The 27,352-nt window shown below is 46.8% G+C and overlaps 1 protein-coding gene across 6 annotated transcripts in view; it reads left to right on the forward strand.

Annotated features, from left to right (window-relative positions):
• HDAC7 (histone deacetylase 7) overlaps positions 1–27,352 on the forward strand; it is a 194,053-nt gene that overhangs the window by 158,573 nt on the left and 8,128 nt on the right. For all 6 annotated transcript variants that reach the window (XM_079967811.1, XM_079967813.1, XM_079967814.1 and 3 more), the window contains 12 exons: positions 31–228; positions 1,955–2,180; positions 2,798–2,931; positions 5,280–5,400; positions 5,570–5,619; positions 8,719–8,826; positions 11,324–11,379; positions 12,319–12,406; positions 12,849–12,968; positions 17,694–17,791; positions 23,018–23,136; positions 23,917–24,050. In XM_079967811.1, the coding sequence (XP_079823937.1) occupies positions 31–228; positions 1,955–2,180; positions 2,798–2,931; positions 5,280–5,400; positions 5,570–5,619; positions 8,719–8,826; positions 11,324–11,379; positions 12,319–12,406; positions 12,849–12,968; positions 17,694–17,791; positions 23,018–23,136; positions 23,917–24,050 (1,452 nt within the window). The remainder of the gene's footprint in view (positions 1–30; positions 229–1,954; positions 2,181–2,797; positions 2,932–5,279; positions 5,401–5,569; positions 5,620–8,718; positions 8,827–11,323; positions 11,380–12,318; positions 12,407–12,848; positions 12,969–17,693; positions 17,792–23,017; positions 23,137–23,916; positions 24,051–27,352) is intronic.

Raw genomic sequence — 27,352 nt, forward strand, 5'->3', positions numbered from 1 at the left:
TTACTCGGTCTTCTCTCCCTCCCACCCCAGCGCATGGCCAAGTCCAGTGAGAAACCTCGGCTGCAGCAGATCCCCTCTTCAGAAGACATGGAGGCAGAGGCAGGAGAAGATCCGAGCGACCCGGCCCAGGCCCAGGCAGAGCCTTTGCCAGCAGGGGGAAGCAGCAGCAAAGAGACAGAAAGTCGCTCCCGGTTGGGTCAGCCTCAGGAGGAGCATGTCCTTCAGCAGGTATTGGAAGAGAGCAAAAGGGACACACTGATAAGGGGACACACACACAATGCTTTCTGCATTTCAAAATGCTATGTCAGCATTATGCTATGTCCCAATCCTCAGGTTTGGGAAGATCCATAGCTCACTGGATGAGCATCAGGTTTGCGTGCAGAAGGTCCCCCCGCCTGCTCAGTCCCCAACATCTCCAGGCAAGGCTAGGAGAGAACCCTGTCTGAAAGAGATGATGTTGAGCCTCTGCCGACCCGTGTAGACCGTACTGAGCTGGATGGACCAATGGTCCCACTCCGCATAAGTCAGCTCCCTGGGTTATTGCTCCCAGCACCCTACAGTTTACTTGAGATTGCTGCATTGCAGGGAGTTGGACTAGATGACCCTCAGGGTCCCTTCCAGCTCTACAATTCTGTGACTCTGGTCCTTTTTAAATGTTCCTAAGTCCATACATACAGGAAACGGCAGTGATCTTGGGCTAATAGTAAAATATGTAGTGGCCTCTCTTTAAGCTTCCTGACTCCAAGGGGTCAGGAATTACTCCTTTTTCCCTGAGGTAATTTTCTGCTTAACACCTTTTTCCTTCCAAATGTTTTCTCAAAGCGCCTAAAGCCCTTCCTGTCTCAAAAACCCAGATTCTTTAGCCCAGTTTGCCAAATGGGATACACCAACATTAGAATGCAACTGCAAAATAAAAACTCCTAATTAAAATTGTGAACACACACACTATCTATGCATATGTATATTGGAAAACACTCTCCAGGGAGGCTTGCCTGGTGCCGTTGTTACAGTGGTACCTCTGGTTGCAAATGGGATCCATTCCAGAGGCCCGTTTGCAACATGAGCAGAACGCAACCTGTGTCTGAGCGTGTGCGCGGGCCGCAATTCGCCACTTCTGCGCATGCATGTGATGTCATTTTGCGTGTCTGCGCATGCGCGAGCAGCAAAACCCGGAAGTAACCCTTTCTGGTACTTCCGGGTTGCCATGGGACACAACCTGAAAACGCTCAACCTGAAGCAAACATAACATGAGGTATGACTGTATATATCTTTTGGCTCCAGGCAAAAGCTTTCCTCTAAAACCAAGCCCTTGGCCTTAAACTATCTGTGGACTTTTAGAAGTGGGTGGGGTGTTTTTACTGTATTTCTTTTTCCTCTAGGTTTTAATGTATCTATGTAGGGTTTTTCATTTGTGTGCTTGGTTAGCTCATTGTAAATTGCTTTGGGTTTCCTTGGGCAAGTTAAAGTGACTAACAAATAAATTATATATAATTTTCCAAGGAAAAAATTGCCACTTGAAAAAAGAAAACATTGCCATACCCTGAACAAGGGCAAATGCAAGAAGTCTTTGGAGACGCCCACAGATCCACATTCCCAAGAGTAAGAAATAGAAACAAATTCTTAAAAGCACACCATGGTTCTCTTAAAATAAGGGAGAAAACACTTCTGCAACACTCACAAACCAGCAAAATAGGGTGACGTTGTTTCTGTGCTCCATCAGTATAACTAGACCCCAGCACCCCAGAAACACTTTCCTTGGCCAGCCTCTGCTTTTGGCGAACCAAAGGGACTCTGCCTATGCAGGGCAGAGGCACTAGAGGGCAGCAGCTACCCAGGTGCGAACTCCGCGTCTCTCTGAAGGCAGGTATCCCCACAGCTGCACTTCAAGAGGAGTAGCAGGGGACATGAGGGGGTTCCCTGTTTGACATGGTGCCTCTCTTAATTCGGTCAACAGGCCCAATACGTCTGGGAGCAGCAACAGCGCATGCAGCAGCAGCAGCTGCTGCGGAGGCATCCTGACTCCCTGCTTGTCTCGGCAAGCCGCGGCTCCCACCGGCCGCTCTCCAGAGCTCATTCGTCACCTGCCCCTGCCACTGCGTCCCACCTGAGCCAGGACACATCTTCCAAGGCAATCCCCTTGCCGGTGCAAGAGCAGTCGAACAAGCCACGCTTCACCACAGGTAATGCAACAGCCTTCACACACAAGCCAAGGACTCCCTACAAGAGGAGTGGGAACGTGTGGCCCTCCAGGCTTTTGGACTCCAGCTCCCATCAGCCCCAGCCAACATGGCCCAATGGTCAGGGGAGAGGGTACTTGTAACCACTGCTTTGGTGTTGTTGTTTTCCGCATTAGCAGCACTGAAGTGACTTCTCTGGGGCTGTGTATATGGCGGTCCTGTGCTACCCAGGTGACAAGACCACAGGGGAAGTCCCCACCTCACTGAGGGTTTGAGACCCATTGGCTCCCCTCACCTGGTTTACCTGGCCAGTTGAAGCCATTCCCGGGATTGTGACCACTGTCACATGCTGACAACTTCTAGGAGCCACAGGTGGGAGCTGAGTGCAGGATGGGAAGCAAAGGTGGACAGAAGAACCAGGACATGTTCCCCACCAGAGAGTTTATTTACATTAGTAATTATTGCAGTTCCTAATTCCACACCTGCAGTCCATACTGCATTCTGGAAGAGCTGTGCCACATGGTTCCTGTATGCTCGAGTTGGTTTTCCAGTGCTCACCAAGCCCAGAGAGTGTTGCAGCTTTGTGAGTGACCTGGGTGCTGCTTTTCTTTTCATTGCAGGCATCGTGTATGACTCAGTCATGTTGAAGCACCAGTGCTCGTGTGGTGACAACAGCAACCACCCTGAACATGCTGGCCGCATCCAGAGCATCTGGTCTCGCCTGCAAGAACGTGGCCTACGCAGTCAGTGTGAGGTAGGAGGCAGTGCAGGTCCAGGGTAATGAATGGAGGGTTTGAGACTGTTTTGCTGTAGCTTTTGGAAGTCTGAGATGGGAAGTTTGCAAGAAATTTGCATACATGCATACCCTCCAAATTCTGTGTTCTGAACACTTTCTTCAAACAAAGCATCCAGGGATATATTTGCCTGGCTTTTCATAATATATTCTGCTTCCTTTTCATTTTTAGCTCATTGGGATACCTTTATCTATGCAAGGAAGGAGGTGGCAGAGAGGAGTAGAAGAAAGGGAATTTTCTGCAACCACAAGTGCTAGAGTTGAAACATATAATTTGTCACAGTGCCTATTAACTCCTCTTATGACCAGTATTTTTACTTTTGGTACATCTAGGAGCAGGGCATTTCTCTTATCTTTGGATGAAGGAGTGGCCCTTGTGTCCAAGTGGTTAGAAAATTTAGAGTAACTGTTCGTGAAACTATAGCCAGGAAACACCACTGGTTGACAGTTGCACTTTCAGGTGCTCATAGAAGATCACGGTGAAAGTAATAAGATGATGAAGAGCGATGAGTGTGTGTGTGTGTGTGTGTGTGTGTGTGTGTGTGTTTTCAAGTTTCTGTTGTATGCTGAAGAAGTAACCCCCTTTCCAGTTTAAATTGAAAGAGAGAAGAGACTACTTCCACCTTCAGCCATGCATGTGGCTGCAGTAGAAACTTCAAAGACACACTGGACGTGTGCTCAGCTCTCCCCACTAATCTCATGTGGCTTTATTAGCTCATGGTCCCAACAAAGAAATGCATCTGTTGAGTTTAATTTGGCAGCTGCTTAATCATGCTTTCTTATGGTGGCTGAGAAGTCTGGAAATAGGACAGAGCACAGAGAACCAGCAAACCCAAATTGTGATTGTCATCTCAACAAGTTGCATTTCTAAAGTATAAACATATATGCATTTTACAGCAATTCAGCAAGGGTTGCCAACTTTTTACCAGCCTTTGTAGCTCTGCATTTAACAGCCACTTAATCTGCATACCTTTACAGGTGATATCTCCACACTGTGAAAAGCTTCTTCACCTTCTGATTTCTGCATATCTAGCCACAGTGATTAAAGTGAGCTTTTATTAGTTTAAACTTTTATAAAGGTAAAGGTAAAGGGACCCCTGACCATTAGGTCCAGTCGTGGACAACTCTGGGGTTGCGGCGCTCATCTCGCTTTATTGGCCAAGGGAGCCCTTTTATAGAATGGGGCAAAAAACAAGCTGCAAAATAAAAAAGTGTGTATTTTCCTGAATCTACCCTCTTCCTCCCCAATTCCCCAACAAGCCTGTGTTTGAGTGTGTGTGTTTGAGTGTGTGTGGGGGGGAGAACACTATAAGAGGAGAGGAAAGGAAGAAAGTTTTTGAGACCCAAGATGAAAGGCAGAAAAACCTGCTCTTCACAGAGAAACAATCACAGGACAACAGGGACCATGGATCCCCAGTGCTGTCCTTGTTCCCTTCCCCACCCATGCTAGCTGACAGCACTTATTCTAACCAGTGACTAAGATGCCCTTCAGAAAAGAAAACAGTAAAACAATGCAAATTTCCGCAGTTAAAATGTTTGTTCCCCAACGTGCACGTAAAATAATTATGAGTGTCGCAGGATGGCCCTGTTAATTCAAAAGTTGTTGACTCACTGAGCAGCAAAGCATTCTCAGGCTCTGTAAATCCTATCCTGCAAGTAAACACTGCCACATTTTCTGAAGACGCCCGCTTTGCAGATGCTGGGCAGATGTGTGTTTCACCAAAGCGTTCACACATTTTTGGGAAATTTATGAGCAGCCATTTTTCTTTTGGAACAATTGGATTCCCTGTGTAGATCCTTTTCTTTGCTCCCCTCTTTACCTGGCAACTGCAAGGCAGGCTTTAGAACGGTCCAGGAAACCTCAAGTCTGGGTGCCAAACATATCTCCCACTTAAGAATCAAACATGACTGGCTCAGTCACTCTGAGGTTGCTAGGCAATGGCAGCTTACTTTTTCCATGCCTTTGAACCAGGGGAAAAACATCTACCCAAGGTTGAAACATGGTGGCATCTTGGCAGGTGAAGTGGCAGCAGAAGAGGAGGACTTAAGAACTCATTGAGCGTGGGGAGGTAGCTGGGAAGAGCCTGAGATGAAGAACAAGGCCGGCCAAGCCTTTTTTTGGCACGCTGCTCATTTGAACAGTGCTTGCATGTGGCAAAATTCCCCTGCATGGATTGCGCCCCTTGCGTCAGAACCACCTAGACTTCTGCTCTGATCGGCACTCCAGATCTTCTTCCTTGGGGTCCTCTTTGCCTGCCGCTGGCCCTTGTGCTCCCTTGACTTAATACAGCCACTTGTTTCTCTGCCAGTGTCTGCGGGGGCGCAAGGCCACTCTGGAGGAGCTGCAGTCCGTCCACACGGAGCGCCATGTGCTGCTGTATGGCACCAACCCCCTCAGCCGCCTGAAGCTGGACAACGGGAAGCTAGCAGGTAGGAGCCAAGGCATGCCACCCCTCGCCCCCAACCCAAGGCTGAGAGGAAACAAAGAGGCCTGTAGTCAGAAGCTGTGCTCTAAAGTGATGTTTTACAATGCACTTATGCACATAAAATGCTCACCTGCACCCTCAGTCCCTTTCTTTTTCTCTCTTTTCTCTCACAGGAATCCTTTCCCAGCGGATGTTTGTCATGCTCCCCTGTGGTGGGGTTGGGGTAAGCTTCTTCCCTATCAAACCAGATTCTTCTCATCAAAGATGCCCTCCCAAACCTTGCCTCGCCCAGTGAGGGGCTCTCCCTTCTCAAGTCAGCTTGTGTGCTAGGCTGGCACAAAATGGAGGAGGCATTCAACTGGGATACACAAGGGTGGGTGGGTGTCGGGGGACAGCTTGAAAGTTTAAGTCGCAGCAACTTCTGGCCTGCAGCTACCCCTCCCTGGGATAGGCAATGATGTAAGCAAGAGTGGCCAGTGGGGATTGGAAGGGGGGTGACAGGGGGGGGACCCATGCTTCACCAACGCACTGGCTCCTCATTGCATCCACACGGCGCCATCCTCCCCTGTCTCCTCTCCCCGCCAGCTGTTCCTTGATGCAACATCAGCGCAGGCAAGAGGAGGATCTGACTAAGGGGGTGACGCAATCCTTAGGCTCTGTCAAAGGAATGGGGGATATATATTCCTGTCCTGTTCTTTCTCCTTCTGGCTGTCCCTGTCTCTGACTACAGAGGATCAAGAGTCCTTCCCCAGCCCTTGTTATGTGGCTGCCCACCACTCCCAGCCACCCTTGCTCACCAGCAAGCCTTTCCTCACCAAGAAGCTCTTGCCTCTCTCTGGCTCAAGGGAACAGGCCAGTGAAGAGAGCCCCCTTCCCTTGGGCTTCTCTTTGTGGCCAGCCACTTACCTCCTTCTTCCTGCGTCTGCCGTGGACCTCTTTCCAACATCCTGGCTGGGGTGGGAGGGGTAAACTGGTAAAGTGGAGGTGCCCCATAAACCATCCCACAGAGTGTCAAATGGCCTCCACCCCAACCGGAATCCCCCCTGGTGTGTTCTGGCTCCAGCACTGTGCCTTGGCAGCATCTTGCCACCGGATAAAGCAGGTTCCAGTAAGCCTTTGCTACACACAGACAGGGTTCGCCAGAACATTGTGAGGTCACAATGACATTGTTGGTGACACCAGATCCCACAAGAGCTGCCTCTGGGCATCTGCAACAGGGCCTGATGATCACCCCGTAATCCATATGCAGAGCCTGAAGATATCCAGAACACCAGCCAGAGCTTTTGGTGGGATCTGGCTGGATGTCCTTTAAAATCTGATTCAGCCAAAACATTTCTGAAGCAGGACCAAGAGGTTCAGCACATCCTAGACAAGGCTCCCTTCTTCCATATGCTCTCCCCATCGCCACCTCACTGCCAGCACCGGTAGGGTGACTGAGTGCAGAAAAGGACAGGCTCCCCAGAACTTGGTGCAGAAGAAGGCATTTCACCAGATATCATTCACCTGACATGCTACTCCTGGTGAAGCTCTGGCTTCTACACAGCAATTGTCCATTTTTTCAGCTGGCCACCGTGCTTCAAAGGCCTGCTTCTCACTAAAGTCTTAAACTGGTGCTGCCCCACTTCAGACTGCAGATGTGGTGGGAAGGGGGGTCCTCACATGGCAGGATGCTCCTCGGTACATTTGTCAGCATAGAAAACTAGATGCCAAGACAAGGCTGTTCCATGACATCTAGTGTACTACATAGGACAGGTTTGCATTATTTTTATTTGGGTTTTTTTGTATGGGGGAGGATTTTACCAGGTGAGCCTCCTCTGAAATGGTACAGCCTGTGCATGTGCTTACCATCTCTGTTAGAGCTAGGCCTTATGCTTGCAACTTCCAGAAATCAATAGCTTTAAGGGGGTGCTCTATGTGATCATCCACACATCACATACATCTTCAAATGCACATATACGGTATTTCCACTGTGGCTGCCTCTTCAGCTTTGGAGCTCAAACCTAGAGCTCCCCCCACCCACAGAAATTGCTGAGGGTTTTGACAGACTTAATGGTTCTGTTGTGCCTGTTTTAGCAATGTGCTAGATGCTGTATGATTTTTAATTGCATTTTTATTGCTTCTTTTGTTCCTTACATTGTATTTTATTGCATTACAAAATGAGTCCCATAAAATACAATATGAGAAATAAAAGAAGCAATGAAAAAACAATTACAAAATTAACATGAGTATTAAATGTGGACACACCGTGGGCCACCTGAGTGAAGCTCGCAGACTGCGGGTGGCCCCCTGGTCACAGTTTGGGAGCCCCCTCATTGCCTCTGGGGTGGGAATAGGGATAGTTTGGGGGGGATCTTCCCCATCCCTCCTTCTCTCTGTCTCTTGTGTCCCCCTCCCTCTGGGCGCTCTGCCACGCTCACTTTTGTTCATGGCCTTCTTGCGTGCCTCTTCTGTTTTCTGTTTTTGTTTTTTTCTCGCTCTCTTTTCCAGGATGCTGCCTCCCAGCCCAGCCCTGTTCTCCTTCTCTTTAACCTCTTGCGCGCTCTTTCTCTTGGGCCTCTCTGTACCTTCATCCCTCTTCCTTCCCCTTGTCCTTACGGATGGGCCTTGGCTCCTCTCCCCCCCCCCGCCCCCCTGCACCCGGAGAGAAAGAGAGGGAGAGCGAGAGAAGCGCGCCCGGAGCAGTCAGGCAGAAGGGGGGTTCTGCTCACACATGGAGTTGATCAGAAGAGAATCTCTGAGGTTTTCCGGCTCTTACTTTGCCGATGACGTGATCCTGATCAAACCAAGATGTTTGTTTTTGAAAAAAAAAATCAAATAGAATCAAGAAGGTAAAAAGAATGGGTTCTTCCTGCCCCTACTTTGTTGCCTAGAGGGGGTTGTACTGGGCAAGTCGAGCCCCACTGGAATGCAGCCTGGGGGGAGGATGGTGTTAAGTCTGAGGGAGGCCCACAAAAACTTTGATTTGTTGGGGACCACATTTCCATGGTTAATCATGAATGAGCACTTGTTGCATGCAAAGTGCTGAGCGATTCTTATTTGCCCTCACAACAGCCCTGTGAGGCAGATTCCTTGAAAATGCCTATTTTACAGGCAGAGAACTAAGGTTGAAAGGTATCCTAGGCCATTCAGTGAGCTCTGAGCTTAGTTGATGTTTGAATCCAGACCTCCTTGGTCCAAAGTTAAAGGTCTACCCTGGGGGGTCTTTCCAGTGCTTTTATAGCCCTGTGTGCTCCTATCCCGCCATTGTGTGATCTGGGATTAGATGGGGGCCCTTCACCAAGGCGCTGTGGGCTAACCTCTCTTCATTTCCTCCTGCGTCCAGGTGGACAGCGACACCATCTGGAACGAGCTGCACTCCAGCAATGCGGCACGCTGGGCAGCTGGCAGTGTCACAGAACTGGCCTTCAAAGTGGCCAGCAGGCAGCTCAAGGTAAGAGGATGACAGGAAGGCAGGGCAGCCCTCCTTCCACGAAGGAGCACATGTCTCTGCAGATTCTGCGGCAGAATCTCTGAGTAGAATTGCACAGAATTTCAACAAACCTCTCCACAGCCCTGTCTACTTTTGTCCTTTTCTTTCTTTTTGCTGCCACCACCCAAATTGTCAGAGTGCTAAGAGGGGGAGAAAAAATTTGCTTGCAGGTGTTGGATGAGGCCCCCAAACCAGCCAGGTGTATAGGGCCAAGGTCTCTACAGTTTGTAGGCTCTGAGTTCATAGCAGAGAAATACACTTCTGGAAGTGGCTTGGAAAAGACAAAGGCATGGAGATGATTCCTGCAAATGCATAGACAGGCTATTTGTATTCTTTGTCCTCAGCATCTCATATTTCTTTGGGTGATATCCATCATTAGTCATATGCAGAGCAGACCCATCGAAATCTGGGCCTTTAGGTCCACTGATTAGAGTGGATCAACTCTGGTTATGACCCATGTTGGCTATAACCCTTTCTTTCTTTCTTTCTTTCTTTCTTTCTTTCTTTCTTTCTTTCTTTCTTTCCTTCCTTCCTTCTTGTGTCTAGTCCTCATTGTTGCATGGGGTAGAGAGTGGATCGAGGAATGCCTTTCTATAGCTAGTCCTTCATCCATTCTGTCTCCAGTTTCACTGTCAGATATTCCAAGCCATTTAATAAACCAGGAATCTGAAAAGCTGATGCAAAACTCAGCAGATGTGTGGAAATAGATGTGATTTGTGATCTGATGAGGCTGATTAGAGTTTCTCAAAAGTTTTGATTTGTTATGGTGCAGAACACACACACATCTGAAGAGAGGGGAGACTGTTCCAGTAGACTTACTGTGAGAAATTGCTGCTATTAGGAACTTACAGTAAGATCTTGCTCAAAAATCACATCCTGCAGTGAAGTCACAATGGCAGCTGGGAGGAGGAGTGCCTTTTCTGTAGTGGCCCCAAGGCTTTGGCATAAACTTCAGAGGAGGTGTAGCAATGTTTCCTTTTGCTGGGTTTTCAGTTGGGGGGGTGCCCATTTCTATTCACAGACATTTGGCAATTGCAGCAGGGACATTTTAATTAAGGCTAATCTGAATGTTTACTTATTTCCATTTTCAGGCTGAATTTCTCTCTCTTTCTCTTGATGAGGGAAAATGCTCCCCCCCCAAAAAAAAAAATCCCACCCCTTAATGGTCAGCTTTTTCAAGCCTATTCACTGCTGTTCGTTTCCCTTCTCACTGCCTACTTTTGGCACATCCCGCCCCCAGTAGAGTGAACCCAGTCACTCAGGGCAAACATAATGGGTGTGATGGTGTCACATTTAAGTATTGATGACATCACCAAGGGCAAACAAAATCAGCTGAGAGTGAGGGCAAACATTTAAATGCTTAGCTTTAAGCCTCAAAGTGGTATATGTCTGTCAGTATTAAATTGTGTTTACATGAGTTTGCTGTTATTTCCTTTAGATGTATAGTTTGATGGAGTGAGCAGTGTTGTAATTGATTTTATAAAGCCACCCCAAACTACAAGAGAGGCAAATAAATCAGAAACAGCATTTGTTTTAAATGAATCATGCCTGACAGGTTTTGTAATATATTATCAAACCAGAGTTACACATTTCTTAGATAACATTCTTTCTGTTCTAAGAGTGTTTAAGAGATCATGTTATACAAAAAAGCTTTCTCAAAATGCCAGTATTTTCATCAGCACAGTTTGTTTAATAGGTTGGATCCAGAGCAAGCAAAGTGCACTTGTGTCCCATTGGAAATCAGTGGGACTCACCTTAGTCACGACTCAGTTTTCACCTGGACTTAAATGGGAACTAAGTTAAGCGCTTCTTTGTCTAACCATTTCAGTGGAATAGTCAAGCACAGGTTTAAGTCTTTCCCACCAAAATCAGCCAGATCTTACCCAAAGGAACAGCCTTCTTAGTACGTTGCTTCAAAAAAACCAAAGAAGAGTGATATGACATCTTTAAGGCCAACTCATTTATTGGGGGGGGGGGGTTTCTAACACACAAACAAACACACCAAACCTCATTTATTCTGTTTGGGGGCCAAAGCCTATCTTGTCAGATGCTAGAAATAGTCACCTAAGTGACAGAGAGAAGAGCTTCGCTTTGGCTGTGATGTGCCTATGAAATGTAATGAATACAGTAAGTGCAGTAACTAGATCTAAAGAATAATGAGACCAAGGCAAAAGAAAAAGAAAGAAAGAAAACAGAAGGAAGTCCAGTTATTTAACTTGCCGCCACATATATTCAGACATGATTTGAAACAAGTAGAAGTCAAAAACCACTTCACTTGTGATTACTCATTCAATATCTATGATTTGATACTCGGACCTTTAAAATATCCTTGAAGCACTTGTTTTATTTTAAGCAATGTAAATATTAGTAATGACAGCAACAGTAATAGCAATGATGCCGCAATGCTGTTTATGAAACCAGTCACCCAGTTTTTGTTTTTTTATAATGTTTTTTGCAGAATGGCTTTGCTGTTGTTCGACCTCCTGGACACCATGCAGATCCCTCAACTGCAATGTAAGGATCGCACCTTTCGGGGAGGAAGTCCCTCTTGTGCTCTTAGGATAGCTCCATCTGCACAAGCATTTCTGCCTGCCAGACAGAACAACCCCCACTCTCCTCCCCCCCCCCTGCTCTTTAAGGGTTTCTCCCAGAACCACGTTGTGCTAACTGGAGGTTTTGTGCGGCTTGCGATAGCTTGCCCTTTGTCCAATCTGGCCCTTTGTCCTCTCCTTCCTGCGTCAAAGCTTTTCATCCTAATGAGAAGGTGCCCTTTGAGCCCATCATCCCAGTGCTCCAGACTTTGCACCATTTCCCAGTTGCAATCCAGGCACCATTTGAGATGCTAGTCTTAACCTATAGAAAGTGGTAAAAGTCTTGGCCTGTACAAGAAACAATGGCACTTGAAGGATTCACCCTGGTGCAGACATGTGAGATGCATCACTTCAGTGCACAGCACCTGTTGGCTCTCAGCTCAGCACATGAAAAGATTCCAGTGAAAAGCATGGTGTCTGAGACAATGTGAAAGGTTTGCATGTGGTGTCTGACCCCTGGTTGCTCATTCACACATGCATGAAGCGATGAGCATGATGTTGGAGCCAGAGGAATTCTGAGCTCAGGCTTTGGCAAGTCTCCAGGAAAAAACAGTTTTCTGGTGGCAAGGGGGTCAAAAATGTGTCCTTGTGATGCACTTTTGTAGAGTCCAAAAGAGGTACATGAATGGAATAGCGCAACAGATTTCATCACCTTTGCTGCCTGTGATCTGGTCCTCTTGAGGAATGTCAAAATTCGCTCCATATTATAAGACTTGCCTTTGACAAGGGACAGGGAGTGGTCCATTCCATGGAGGCAACAGTACACAAGGGAGGGCCTTGGGTGCCCCAGGTGGGGGGGAAGTACCCCAGGGCACTGTCTGTCTTGGATGCTGACCTTCTTGCCTTCCTCCTTCCTTGCCAGGGGCTTCTGCTTCTTCAATTCAGTGGCGATTGCAGCCAGGCAGCTTCAGCAGAAAGGGAAAATCAGCAAGATTCTTATCATAGACTGGGTGAGTCTCCATCCACCAAGCTGGTCTTTCTCCCTCTTCCCAGACTGCAAGTTGGTTTCCCATGATTCTTGCAGGGATGTAGAATGTAAGCTTAGGGTTCAGCAAGCAGGCGAGGCAGTGAGAGGAGATGGCCAGCAGCTTCCCACTCCCAGCCCTACAGAACAAGGTACATCCACCATCCTCTTTCTGTACTTTCCATTGGATGCTGAAGATGCATCTCTTTACACACCTGGCCTTTAACCCCTGAGATATTTATTTTAGGGCACCACCCTGGTGTCTGGATTGTAATCTGTTTAAACTGTTTTTAATATTGCATTTTTAAATTGTTGTAACCCATTCCGTGACTTTGTAGTGGAGAGCGGATCAGAAATCTAATCAGTAATAATAATAATAATAACAGCATTCTCTCACATTCTCTTGCCCTCTTCCTGCTCCTCCTCAGGATGTTCACCATGGCAATGGGACTCAGCAAGTGTTCTACAGGGACCCAAATGTCCTCTACATGTCTTTGCATCGCCATGATGATGGCAACTTCTTCCCTGGAAGCGGAGCAGCCGAGGAGGTGAGCTTTTGTTGAATGAATCTCTTCTTCACAACCCTGGAAAGACAGCCCCTTGTTAGGGGAAAGTGGGTAGGAGATAGGACAGGTTGGGGGAACCTGTGGCCCTCCAGATGCTGTTGGATTGCAGCTCCTATCATCCCTGACTATTCACCATGTGAGCCGGGGGTGATGAGAGCCAGTAGCATCTGGAGGGACACAGGGTCTGCATTCCTGAGGCAGGAGGCATCACAGAATTGAGGAATGCAAGCCAAGCAACATTGTTTTATAGCCAGTGTGGCTATAAAATCAAAATCAAATAGTGATTTTTTGCTTCTGGAGACCTGACTTCAAATCCTGACTTAGCAGCTTTGGGTAGAATCCTGTGTAGTGCTAAAGTGAACGCCCTGTGGGACATATTTGGGAGAAGAAAAGGGTAAAGAGTAAACCCTACAAAAGAGTTCCTAAGATGGTTGGATGGTGCCTTGTACGCCTCCTTCCTGTAACTCCTGCAGCCAAACTGGTGACAAAGATCTTTCTCTGCTTCCCTGTGGACCACATCACTGAGGCTTAGAGTGGGGTTTGTCACCTGGGCAGCCCAGAACCTCCAGACACACTGCCCAGGCTTGCATCCCAGAGAGGTCACTTTGGTGCTGCTAATGCAGTGAAAACAATGCAGGAGGTAGCAGTTACGAGTTGCCAGTCTCAGCAGCCACAGCAGGAGCTGTGATTCTCTAGTGGTTTGACTGGAGGCACACTCCATTGTCTCTCGAGACAGACGGATGCCAATAGCAAAGCTAAAGCAAACATTTCTTTGGTGCAAGGATTTCTACTTGTGCAAAGGAATGTTCTCCCTCTCTCCTCCCTCTGCCCACATGCCTTCTAAAAATCTGTTCAAGTAAGCAGATATGGGGAGAGTGTGGGGTATGAAGAGGAGAGAGGGGAAGCCCCATTTCACAAGTGCTGACAGGTCTCATCATGCACTCACCATGTGACCGTGAATGGATTGCTACATCACAAGGGCCCAGGAATGATAGGTGTTTGGTGCCTCCACCAAGAAAAAGAAAGAAAAGAATATGGGTGATGCAAATGTGTCTTTTTGTTTGTCCACAAAAGACAGGAAGTTTGCATCATCCACCAGATCCCTGAAATAAAACTAGCCCAGGAATTGACTGATCCATTCAAACTGATAAACAGAACCCAGTACTCTCCCTCACTGCTTCTTTATGATTGCCCAGTCACAATATTGAGGAAATGGGAGGTGGCAGAGCTGGCAGAATGTTCCCTTCTGCTGGAGTCAAACAACATCTGGAGGGCCTCCAGTCCCCATCCCTCTCATAAAAGTACAGGACCCTCCCAGGGACAAGGCCTACCAACCTCATGCTCTCTTATCTCCATGGCCCACAGCCCTCAAGCCTCTGTTCATTCTACCTGCCCTTCCTTCAAGTTTCTCTGTTTCTCCCCTTTTCTTCCAGCCACCCTTCCTCTGAGCACTCTGACCTATAATTTCTCTACCTTCTAAGGTCTCTTCCCAACCAGCTTCCCATAACTTAGTCTTACACAGGTAGTTCAGTTTTCCCACAGTTTTCATCCTGACTGACCAACTTTGTTCCCTGAGCAACTGGGGCATTGGTGGACACATCAGCTCAAGCAGTCAGGAGGTTACACTGTCTGAAGTGCAATGCAGTATGAATAAGCCCTTGGAAACCTACCAGGATTTAAGCAGTGGCTGCTTCCAGTATTTACATACCACATTCACCCATATTCACAAGGTTTTAAATGACAAAAATTCCCAGTTAGGAGCATGAGTGCCCTCTTTGAAGGGCTGGGGAAAGCATTCTCAAGGGAGAACTCCTTATGGCAACACTGGAGAGCTCTAGCAGGAGATGGTGGAGATTCCTGCAAGCCAAGGGTTGGGGAGAGTCGGCCGAACTCCCTTTGTCATTTCAAATCCATCATGTTTTACAATCTGCTTTCAAAGGGGCTTAGCGCTGAGAGTGGCCAGAACTATAGTTGGCTCCCATCTGGTTCTCATCTTTCCCTGTGAGCAGGAGATATCAAAGGGGCTGAGGGATTGTTTATGATGCTGTGCGAATCCCTGTGAGACTGTGGCGTATCACCCGAGGCTCCCCTCCCTGCGCTTTATGAGCTGTTTCCCCCTCCTTCATCTGCCCCACTGTCTATATTGATGTTGCAGCTCTGCCGAGAAGCAGGACTGGAGCAGAATTCTCAGGGCCTCTGGTATGGGTCCCTCCCCCCTCCCTCCCAACTAGCATACAAGTTAATATATAGATGTGCAGAACTACAGGCAACAACCGTTTGGTGGGGGGGGGGGTATTTCTGACCCTCACGTGTGTCAATGCCCCCACCCCTGTTATGCCCCCTTTTCTGGCCATTTCTGGGTTGTGCTGATGTACAATGTTAATTGGACATGCATAAATTTGTTGTCTGTACACCAGATATTATCTCCTCCCTCCCACCCACCCACCCACTGCCCCCATCACCCATTCCCATTTGATTTTGTTTGATTACCCTTGCTACCATGGAAAAAGGCCACTGCTCTGGCCCCTCCTGCAAAATTCCTGTCCTGTCTTGTCACCTGGTTGCATCCCAAGGATGATGAAGGCTGTGGAGCAAACTCCAACAGCTGGCATGCAACTCAAAGTTCTACAAGGACCATTGAAATACATGTAATAAAAGTTAGTATATGCCAGTCCTGCTGTAGGCTATGCTTGCTCTCTGTTTACAGCAATAAAAAGCCATATTTGGGGACCTACGTTACCTCCAGGGTCAGCGGGCATCTGCCTCTGAATACCACTTGCTAGAGATCACAGGGAGGAGAATGCTGTTGCCCTCATGTCCTGCTTGTGATCTTCCCATGGGGACGTCAGGTTGGCCAGGGTGGAAAACAGGGTGCTGCATGAGCCTTTGGTTGGCTCCAGCAGGGGCTACTCTTACATTCTTTTGACCTGCTTTGGACTTGCATTTTCATTTGGCATTATGGGGTGTGGTGCAAGCATTTAGACACACACACACAAGTGCACATGACCATGCACACATGCACACAGACAAGCCCCGAACTCTCTGTGGTAATCACCAATGCCAGATCAGCACTCAAGTTTTGAGATAATTCTTGATTTAGCTGGCAACGTAGAACTGGGGCCCACCGTGCAGAGGGGTAAAGAAGTCAGCGTGCTTCCTGTACGTAGAGCTGCAGCTTGGAAGAAGTAGCTAATCCTCTGCTCACATTCTTAACGTATCACACCACATGAGCATATTTCAGAAAGGAACAACTGCCCATTCTATGCATCAAAAACTTCTGTTGCTTTTCTGAAACACTTTTGTATGTGAATTTGGCCTCACAGCTATGAGCTGTTCCCCTTACAAATCTTTTCAGGCTCCAAAATTCTTTGGGAGACGCCTTACTCTGGATCTCATGTGCAGTGCCAAAAGGGCAGGGTCTTCTGAAAGGTGACACTGCCGTCCTGGACAAAGATCCATCAAGCCACATTAAAATTACAGTGGTACCTCGGGTTACATACGCTTCAGGTTACAGGTGCTTCAGGTTACAGACTCCGCTAACCCAGAAATATTACCTCGGGTTAAGAACTTTGCTTCAGGATGAGAACAGAACTCGTGCAGCAGCGGTGCAGCAGCAGCAGGAGGCCCCATTAGCTAAAGTGGTGCTTCAGGTTAAGAACAGTTTCAGGTTAAGAACAGACCTCCACAACGAATTAAGTACTTAACCCGAGGTACCACTGTACTGCTTTAGCAGCAATGTGAAAACCTTTCATTGTTGTGATAGGATCCTGGATCCCCTGACATTACTTACAAGTACTCAATCGTTTAAGTTTTGATTTCTTACAATCTGGGGTTTTTATTTTAAAAAACTTCTTTTGTGCATTGCATTCAGTACATGTTTAGAAAGACACATTAATACATTTAAGAAATGGATATATATTGTCATCACCATGAGGCTGTTTCCTCTAGTGAGTCTTAAAATGCCATTGTGTCCCCATCCATCATGCAGCACAGAAAAGAGCCAATTCTAATTTGAACTAGGAAAATTCTACGAAAACACCTTGCTTATCCCCAATATTTTTCCTCTAGACATTGCTGGACTACAGTTCCCATCATCCCTGACCATTGACTGTGGTGCTAGCTGGGGCTGATGGGAGTTGAAGTCCAACAACTTATAAAGACACCCCTGCCCCCAGATTGGAGAAGCTGCCTGTGGTTCGTCACCAGTCCCTCTCCTTCCCAAAGAAAAACACAGCACCTGGGTTCTCCTGTCCTGAGAAGTTGTGGATTTGCTTTGTACTTTAAAGAACATTTTTAGAAGTTTACATTTGGACCTCCATCTTGCAAGCCACTGTGATATGATCACACAGAAGCAAAGTATATTTAAAAACTGATTTAAGGACACATCTCCAACTTACATTGTTTGTGCTGCTCTTTTTCCTACTATTGTAAGCAATTCCATAGATACCCAGTGTTGATGAGAGTGTATCCAATTTGCCCGGGTCTTCTGAGCATGTTATCTAGTACATCAAGAAACCCAGTGTGGCCACCATGGAGCATTCAGTTTCTCCTGCTTCTCTCATCACAGCTGAATGCAGGGGAGTGGGGGGCGAAGCTGAAGTCTGACTCCTCCCTGATTCTTTTTAAAATAAAAGCTCCCTTTGTATGGCTGAGATGGGCCAGAAGAACACACTGCATAAGGAGCCTCTGTGTTGTTTTCTCTTTTAGGTGGGCTCTGGTGCTGGAGAGGGCTTCACCGTCAACGTTGCTTGGACAGGTGGCCTCGACCCACCCATGGGGGACCCCGAGTACTTAGCTGCTTTCCGGTAGGCCTCCCCTTCATGCCAGACTTCCTGTGGCCCCCACAGCTTTAACACCAGTAGAGTCTTCTTGTATTAACCTTTTGGTTGCATTCGGAACAAGTGGAGGATTCAGGGTCCCTCCAGACATCCTTTTTATTGTGCATATATGATGATTTGTGCTCATGATATTATCAGGGTGGTTATATGTGATCACGCTTCAGTAACGCTTGTGCCTACAAAAGCTTTGGGGTGGACATACTGTTTCATTTCCAATCTGTGCATGCCCTCTAGCTTCCTGCTGAAATCCTGTGACTTTTTATACCATTTACGTTTGAGTTTATTTGTTTTCTCCCACGTTCATTTAACCATAGTGCAGTAATGCCCCTCCAGGCAGCAATTATGTCATAACTTTGGGGAAGAAACACAGAACATTAAAGAAAGCAGGCTGATGTGTGGACTGTCCAGTGTAAATCCACTACTAATTCATTATCATTGTGTCAATGATGTGTTACAAAACACACACATACACACCACCAGTCTGGAGTTCTCCAGTCTCACAGTTCTGTTTCTCTTTGAGAAGCATTCTCTTCTTATTCACTACTGGTGGCTTAATGAAACATTGTTCTTCATTTATTTAAAATATTTGTTCTGCACCCTTCATCGCAAAGCAATCTAGACAGAGCGATATTAACTAATACACGCACATGAGTGTTGCACCACAACCAGGATACGAAAGCACAATGACAACAGATTCAGGCCACTTCTAGCTTGTCACTGTTTTGCAAGTGGGATCCAGTTCCATACTGGCAAATTCAGGCTGCACATTTAAAGTGGATTTGGCAATCTAATCTACTCCCAACCACCAAAATCAGGGGTCCCCAAACTAAGGCCCGCAGGCTGGATAAGGCCTGAGGGACTCATTTATCCAGCCCGCGGCGACCACTGATGCCACCCGCTCTTACCGGCACTGCGCTGCACAGCTGCACACTTCTGGGTCAGAGGAGCACCGGAAATAGCTTGTGCGCATGCGCAAACGTTATTTGCGCATGCGCACACATTATTCCTGGGGCACATCCAGCTCGGTGGAGGCCCGTGCACATGCACACAAGCTATTTCTGGTGCTTCTCCGAACCGGAAGTGCGCCGGAAATAGCGTGTGTGCACGCGTATGGGCACGCGCTCTCTGGCCCGCCATGCAATCGGCGCTGGAGACACCGGCCCAAGGCGCAGTAAGTTTGCTCAGCCCTGCCCAAAATGGACCTTTTTTGGTAAGGAATGTGATTGTGGGGAAAGCACTGGAAAGTGCAGGATAACTATTGTTCGACAAAGCACCATATAACCTCCCTGCAAACAAATCAGGATGGATGCTCTACAGACAGGTTGTCCAGAAGTGACCTCAGGCATTAGTACCCATTAAGCACCTGGTCGGAAACATATGTCTTTACCTGACATCTAAAACTGATCAGGGTTGCCCAAAGCCCCATTTCAGAAGGGGGTGGGAATTCCACATTTGAGGTGCCAAGAAGACCCTCCCTTGGATTGCCACATGGTGAGCCTCCAAAGGTCAACTTCTGTTCTGATTTTACAATTTAAGTTGGGAGGGAGAAACAGAAGAACGAGGAAACAGGCACAAGAGAGTAGCACATTCTAAATTAAATGTGCTCTGCAGAACCTGAGTGATCCTTGCAAAATCTCAGCTCCTATATTTGTTCTAAAGCTGTGCTGTTAGAAATTTTCAGTTTAAGATTCTGCACACAGTCTCAGCTTCTTCACTACCTAGCTAAGTAGGAGATACCTCAATCTGATCTGAGAAACTAAGTAGAACGAAAGCTTCAGTCTGCCCTTTTGACTTTACAACATGGCAATATGAACTGTTTGAATATGGTTACTGGTTTTATATTATCTGAAGGAATGCAGAGTTGCCTGGTTTTCTTTTTATTTTCATCACGAGGGGGGGAGGGGGGGTTGGAGGGGGGGAGAACTTCAGAGTCAGGAAAGGAAGCCTTAAGGCTGCAATATTGAGTGTACATACTTGGAAGCGACTCTCACGGAATCCAGTGGGACTTACTTCCAAGCAAACATGATTAAACCTAGGACCAGGCTGTAAATTTCTCTTTCCTGCATTGTCAAAAGTTGCACGCACACCTCTGCTGACAGCTCCAGCACTTCCCCCAACACACACTCCTCAGGCCCTGGCCCCCATCCCTGGCTGCCCCCTAGCAAGCCATCTGGAATCCTTAAGCCAAGACCCAAAGTTCTGTTTGGCCCCTTCTCACATTTGCTCTGTGGCGTTTGCTTTGCTGCAGCGTGGCTTCTCCTGCTAGCCTCTCCCATACCATTGACCGTGGTAGCTGGCAACATCCAGCAACATCTAGAGAATCCCACATGGACTAGCCCTGCTGTGGCGGCAATGTCAAAAACATGGTCCCAGTTTCTGAGAGATTTTGGACTTCCCATGTAATAACTGCAACAATTCTAATTTTTTGTACTTTTGGAATATTCAAAGCCCTTTGCAGACATTGTCTTGTTATAGTTATTACAACAGCTCTGTAAGATAGACCCATACTCTTATCCCTGTATTTTCAAAGGAATAGGGTCTGGGGCTCCAAGAGTGTGGCTACCCAGTGACTTAATAGGAAAGGCAAAAGTGAGACCTTCCTGATTCATAACTCAGCCTCTTGTGGCCAAGCAAGACAATTAGCACCTGTGTTAATTATGTGAGAAAAGTATATAGCATGCACACAGCACATAACAGGTAAAGAAATTTTTAACTCTTCCCACTCCCACAATGGTCCCAATCCAGATCACTCACACACACCATACCTGCTCTTTGCACTGTGTCTGACCTGGATGGAAGCTCTCCTTACAATGCAAATAAGCTAGCAAACATAGGCAGGCTGATCAGGGTCTGGTGCATAGAGGGGAACAAGGGATTAAAGCCCCCCAGGCCCACCTTTGTGATGCAGATCAGGGTCTCCATAGGTGCTATTTCAAAAAACACTCACCCAATTGTGTGACTAATGTCATGTGTGGTTTGGCCTTTAGCTGCTATTCTCCACTAGCTGTCAGTTACCTTCTCAGTGTGAGAAGGAGTTGCTCTCCAGTGGGGAGAGGGACAAGGGGTCCTCAGGCCTCTTCTTAGCCACGTGGCCAGAGCCTGCACTTCCAGGACTCTGTCCCCATGAATGAGGCTGAAATTGCTTGGCACAACCCCAGTTTGGAATCACAAACCCAATACGTGCCAAGCTTGGGCTTTGGAAAAAGGCCGCCCTCCCACAGCTGCCCAGCATATGTGCTTTGATTGCACTTAAAAGGGCTCTATAAATAGTTCTCCCCCACCCTCACTGTACACAGAAATGCAGCTCCCAGGCCCTATGGATATCGTGCCTCTTTTGAGTTGCTTGGCAAGCATGACCCAGCTGATGGATGGGCCTTTGGAGTAGGCTGGGATTTCATCCCAGCGGGCAAGATTGCAGGCCTGCTGAACTTTCTGTATGAGAGCTGGGAAAAGCTTGCGCCACGGAGCATCTAAAAAGGAACTCAATCCTGAGCCAACTTAGCCTTGGCGTTGCTGGGAACGGGTCCAAGCCCGTGAGCTCTCATCATTTCACAGGCAGCGCTACAGAACAGCCTCCTGATGCAAACAAGGGCTCTGGGTTGCTTTCATCCCAAGGCGACTGGCAAGGGTTTAGAAGTGGTCCCAGAAAGCAAGTCTGGCAACACAGGGCTGAGAAGCAGCTCGCCTCTGGCCGAGTGTCAAGGGTAAGGGAGGGAGGCTGAGCTCAAAACATCTGAGAAACACTGAAAGAGAAGAGGAGCAGGGAGAGAGAAGCCATAGGCCACCGGGTCCATGTCATACCACAGGAACTCAGGAAAGAAAGATAGCAAAAAGTAGAAGATCGAACTAGGCGCAGCTGGAGAAAGAAAAGTTCTAGCCCTTAATTTGCTAAAGTGAGCTTTGGAAAATGCACAAACAATGGCTGCCAATGTCTCTGATGCAAGAGAGGGTGCTGAACATTGGCCAAGTTATCCATGTTGCTGAACCACATTCAGAAAATAAAAATCCTCAGAGTCCTGTTCATTTATTCATGTTTGGGGGGTGTTCTGGTTTGGGGGGAGTGTTTTGGACTGCTTGTTTGTTTAGGAGATGCAGCTACAGTCTCCTCTGAAAGACCTATGCTAGGTTGGAGAGTGCATCTCAACCCTCTCCCCTCCAGACATTTTCCTGCCTAAACTTTCCTGCCCTCTCCTGCTTTATGGAAAGAAAGAAAACATTGGTTCATTAGCCATGGAAGAAAAGCTTCAGGAAAAGTCTTAGGACAGAAATGCACACTTACTTGTGTCAGATTTTCAAGGGCCTTCCTGGAGGTGCTCTGTCAACATTTGATCAGCTTTTTCTTGTCCGTCATAGTCAGCAGGGCAGTATACTGTATTACATTTAACGGTTATATGGTGAAAACACCTCAATACATGTCCCCTTTTCCTATTTCAACTTTCCCTTTTATTTTTTGTTTGTCTGGTACTTCAACTGCATTTCTCAAAATCTGTAATAAAAATCTCCTGTTTCATTTTGTCTAAAAAGAAGCAGGCATTCTGTTACTGAGCTATGACCCTTCCATAATTACTTTATAAAGCAGCACCTTGGGGTAAAAATTCTATATGGCCCATTGTCTTCTGTTGATTGATCTTAATATTTCATAGAAGGTTGTGTGTCTGTGCCTTGTGTTCTATGGTTTGCTTTATTTATAGTCCACTTTCCGTCCGTAATAGGATTGAGGATTGAATTCATGGGGTTCCCAGGTGATCCCCCACTTAGTCAGGGATCAGACCCCAACCCTCTTAATTTCAGCAAGGTGGCTGAATGATCAGGTGCCTTCAGGCCATGCCATGTGTAGGTTCTTATTCTTCCATGTGACTTGCAAAGATCAGAATGAATTATTGCAGAGAGGAAGGAAGGAAGGAAGGAAGGAAGGAAGGAAGGAAGGAAGGAAGGAAGGAAGGAATATGGATAGTCTCGAGCAGAAGCATAATGCATCGTAAAAGCACACACAGTTCTGTGCCTTACACACTGGTCATGAATTTCCATTGCAGAATTTTTGGTAGGGGTTTGATGCAGAATTCTGCACCATCCTTACAGCTAGAGTGTGTTCTGCTTTACTCTGGGAGCAGAAGCCCAGGAGCATTGAGTGTGCTAGCCCAGTGCCAGTGACGCTAGCCACCCTAGACTGCTGTTGTTTTCCCTCCTCTGCAGGACTGTTGTGATGCCGATAGCCCATGAGTTCTCTCCGGATGTGGTACTGGTGTCTGCAGGCTTTGATGCAGCTGACGGCCATCCCCCGCCACTGGGAGGCTACAAGGTCTCAGCCAAATGTAAGGCTGCTGACAGACTGAAAAACTTACCCTTCTTTCCAGATAATTAGAAATCTGCCTCCATCACCTAAGACTGATTGGGGGTCCAGGTTTGGTCAGAAATGATGGCATCCTCACCTACCCCATGATAATGATGTCACAATCAAACACCAGGGCCTCAAAGCCCACTGTGGCCTTCACACCATGAACAGGGTGTCCTCCTCACCAGCCCTTGGTTACACAGTGGTGTATCTGAAGAAACAGGACCCACAGGGTAGCTAAGCAGGAAAAGCGCTCTTTACAGTATCAGGACTTCAGAGTCTGTAATGGAATCTGGGTTCCCAACCAGTTTGTCCTAAAAAAGGCCAGAAAAGGAATCCATCAATTCAGTTATATCCAGAAAGTGTTTAAAGGTGGGGGCATCAATGTCTGCTTAGCACTCCACTCAAAAACTTCAGTAAGATTACTTGCTGGTGGGGTGCCAAATACGGATTTAGTGCACTTAGGTGGCCCATTGATCATTATGCCCACATCAGCCTGGTCTGACTACAGATGTCACTCCTTCTTGGGGAAGGAGGCATTGCAGTGCTTGCCTTATGAATCAGCCACATCCACTTTATAACTGGGAAGGAGGTTCAGAGAAAGTGGGGTGCTGGGGGGGGGGGCAGAAAGGGAGAGAGAGAGAGAGAAGTGTGGAATGTCTGGGTGTGTTCAAGAGGACAGTGTGGGACATCTTCCATGCACAGGGAGGGTGCTCTTGTCTGTGAGGGCCACAAGGTCTAATTCTCCCATTTCCTCCAGGTTTTGGCTACATGACCCGGCAGCTGATGAGTGTGGCTGGAGGTGCTCTTGTCCTTGCCCTGGAAGGGGGCCATGATCTGACTGCCATCTGCGATGCCTCAGAGGCCTGTGTCTCTGTCCTGCTGGGCAATGAGGTGAGTGGAGCCCATCCTTAACAGAATCAAGGACAGCCTCCGGGGATTAGAATGATATAGTTAGGTAACTGCCAGTGCTTTTTACTGGGGATACCCAAGGGTATACAAGACCAGCACCATTTCTCCCCAAATGCTAAAAGTGTGGCACTTAATATAACAACTTCATGGTGAGTACCAGCACCTACACACACACATACACACACACACACACAAGCACTGGTAACTGCCATCTATGTACAGGCTACAACTGATTATTGCCATCATGTGTGCGTACACAGCACCAAACCCAGAACTGACCCAAAATGTCACTCAACACGTCATGAAATGGGCGGTACAGGGATGAAGCAGGACATGCACAGGGGCCAGGAACGAAACCCCCATGCGAAATTGCCCTCGACTGTGTATAGCACTTTACAAAAAACCCAGGTGTAATAGGACCCAATCTCACGAGGCTCACAATCTAAAATAGAAACAGAAAAACTGGCAGTGCCAGGGATCCAACCTGAGACCTTCTGTAAGCCAAACAGGTGATATCACCACTCAGATGTGGCCACTCCACAAATTTATTTCTTCCAGCCAGGTCTGGCCCAAGACATTTTGGCACCTGAGGCAAACCACAGAATGTTGCAGGACCAATGGTCAAGGACGATGGGAGCTGTAGTCCAGCAACAGCTGGGAACCAAAGTCTGGGAAACGCTGCCTTATCAGGGATGGGAAACCACAGGCTCTTGCCCTTGGTACTTCCCCCAGCCCTCACAGGAGCTGATCTGTACTTGCTTGGGTGGTTTTGTCCAACTGGATGGGTCCACGCACCAAGACAGCTCTGAGGAACTCTGTTGCCCGATTGGCCTTGTCTTTACTGCAGCCTGCCCTGGAGTCTTCCTCTGACTTTGCTACCAGGCACCAGAGGGCAGCATTTCAAACTGCCTCCTGCTCTCCATCAGTGCTGCAGACAGGTCCTCCCCTTGTCTCTTCAGCCTGAGACAAGTGATCTGGTCACCCAAGAAAGTCTTTTGCCACCAAGCTACTCGGTCTTCCTCTCAAGTCTAGCACAAACCAACATGGACCCAGCCTCCAACCCACAGGAATAGATTGGCCCCAACTCAATAGCACCTGGCCATTTATACCCTTCTTGTGGTCCCTCTTAGCCCAGCACCAGCCAATCACACAGTCCAAATGAAAATTCTAAGCCTGTAGTCACCAACCAGAACATCCCTCTTTTGCTACTGAGATAAGGCATCTCCACCCCTTCTGACTTTCACCTGACCAGACAGAACCATAGAATTGTAGAGTGGGAAGGGTCATCTATTTTTTTTTATACATATTTATTAAAGTTTTTTGAATACAAATGCATAAATAATAAACAACATTACTTATATCATAACATAATTTCGTCACTTCTTTGGACTCCCTCACGTCTCCCGCTCGCACTTAACATCGTTACAAAAAAAAATTCCAAGCAAATTACCCACTTGTTTGCAATCTTATCTCCGCTCATTTACATAAAATCTAGCAATTCTCCAAAAAGTTTGTATTTTCCTTAATCTCACTTATCGTCAAATTCAGATCTAATTCAGTGGTGGGCAATTATTTATGATCTAGCATCCTTCTTAACATTCAACCAAATTACAATATTTTTGTAAATAAATCTTGAATTTCCTCCAGTCTTCCTCAACCCTCTCCTCTCCCAGGTCTCGGATTCTACCAGTCATCTCGGCCAGTTGCATATAGTCCATCAGCTGCATCTGCCACTCTTCCAGTGTGGGTAGATCTTGAGTTTTCCAGCTCTTAGCGATGAGTATCCTTGCTGCCGTTGTTGCATACATAAAAAATGTTCGGTCCTTCTTTAGCACCTTCTGGCCGACAATACCCAGAAGGAAGGCCTCTGGTTTCTTAGTGAAGGTATACTTAAATACCTTTTTCAACTCATTATATATCATTTCCCAGAAGGTCTTCACTTTAGGGCAGGTCCACCAGAGGTGAAAGAATGTTCCTTCATGTTCTTTACATTTCCAACATTTATTATCAGACAAATGGTATATTTTGGCAAGTTTAACTGGGGTCATGTACCATCTATATATCATTTTCATTACATTTTCCTTCAGAGCATTACATGCAGTGAAGTTCAGCCCAGTGGTCCACAACCTTTCCCAGTCCTCAAACATAATATTATACCCAATGTCCTGAGCCCACTTTATCATAACCGATTTAACCATTTCGTCTTGTGTATTCCATTTTAACAGCAAGTTATACATTCTTCATAATACCTTAGTCTTTGGTTCTAACAATTCTGTTTCCAACTTCGATTTCTCCACCTGGAACCCTACCTTTTTATCATTTTTAAAGACTTCTTTAATCTGAGCGTAATGTAACCAGTCTCGCACTTTATCCTTCATTTTCTCCAAACTCTGCAATTTCCAATTGTCTCCATCTTTTTCTAATATTTCCCAATATTTTGGCCATTTGGCCTCCATATTGGGTCTTTTTCGGGCCTTAGCTTCCAGAGGTGAAAGCCACCTCGGAGTTTTGTTTTCCAATAAGTCTTTGTATTTTGTCCAGACATTAAATACTGCTTTCCTGACAATATGGTTCTTAAAGACCTTATTGATCTTAACCTTATCATACCATAAGTATGCATGCCAACCAAAAGCATTGTTAAAACCTTCCAGGTCCAGTACATCAGTGTCTTCGAGAAGTAGCCAGTCTTTTAGCCAGCAGAAAGCTGCAGCTTCATAGTACAGCTTTAAGTCTGGCAGGGCAAAGCCCCCTCTTTCTTTCGCATCAGTTAGTATCTTAAACTTAATTCTGGGCTTTTTGCCCTGCCAGACAAATTTAGATATATCTCTCTGCCACTTCCGGAAGCACTCCGTCTTGTCCACAATCTGCAATGTTTGGAACAAAAACAACATCTTTGGCAATACATTCATCTTAACAGCAGCAATTCGGCCTAACAAGGAAAGCTTCAATTTTGTCCAACTATCCAAGTCTCTCTTAATTTCAGACCAACATTTTTCATAGTTATCCTTAAATAGACTCAGATTCTTTGCTGTTATATTTACCCCTAGGTACTTTACTTTTTTAACCACAGTTAGTTCTGTTTCTCTCTGAAACCGTTCCGACTCTGTATCTGTCAGATTTTTTCCCAGCACCTTAGTTTTCTGTTTATTTAGTTTGAATCCCGCCACCCGACCAAAATCTTGAATCAATTGTAATACTCTTATTGTACTAGATTCTGGCTCCTGCAGGGTCAGAACTAGGTCATCTGCAAAAGCTTTAAGTTTATATTGTTTCGCTCTGACCTT

This window comes from Podarcis cretensis, assembly GCF_951804945.1.
Source record: "Podarcis cretensis genome assembly, chromosome: 2".
Lineage (NCBI taxonomy): Eukaryota > Metazoa > Chordata > Lepidosauria > Squamata > Lacertidae > Podarcis > Podarcis cretensis.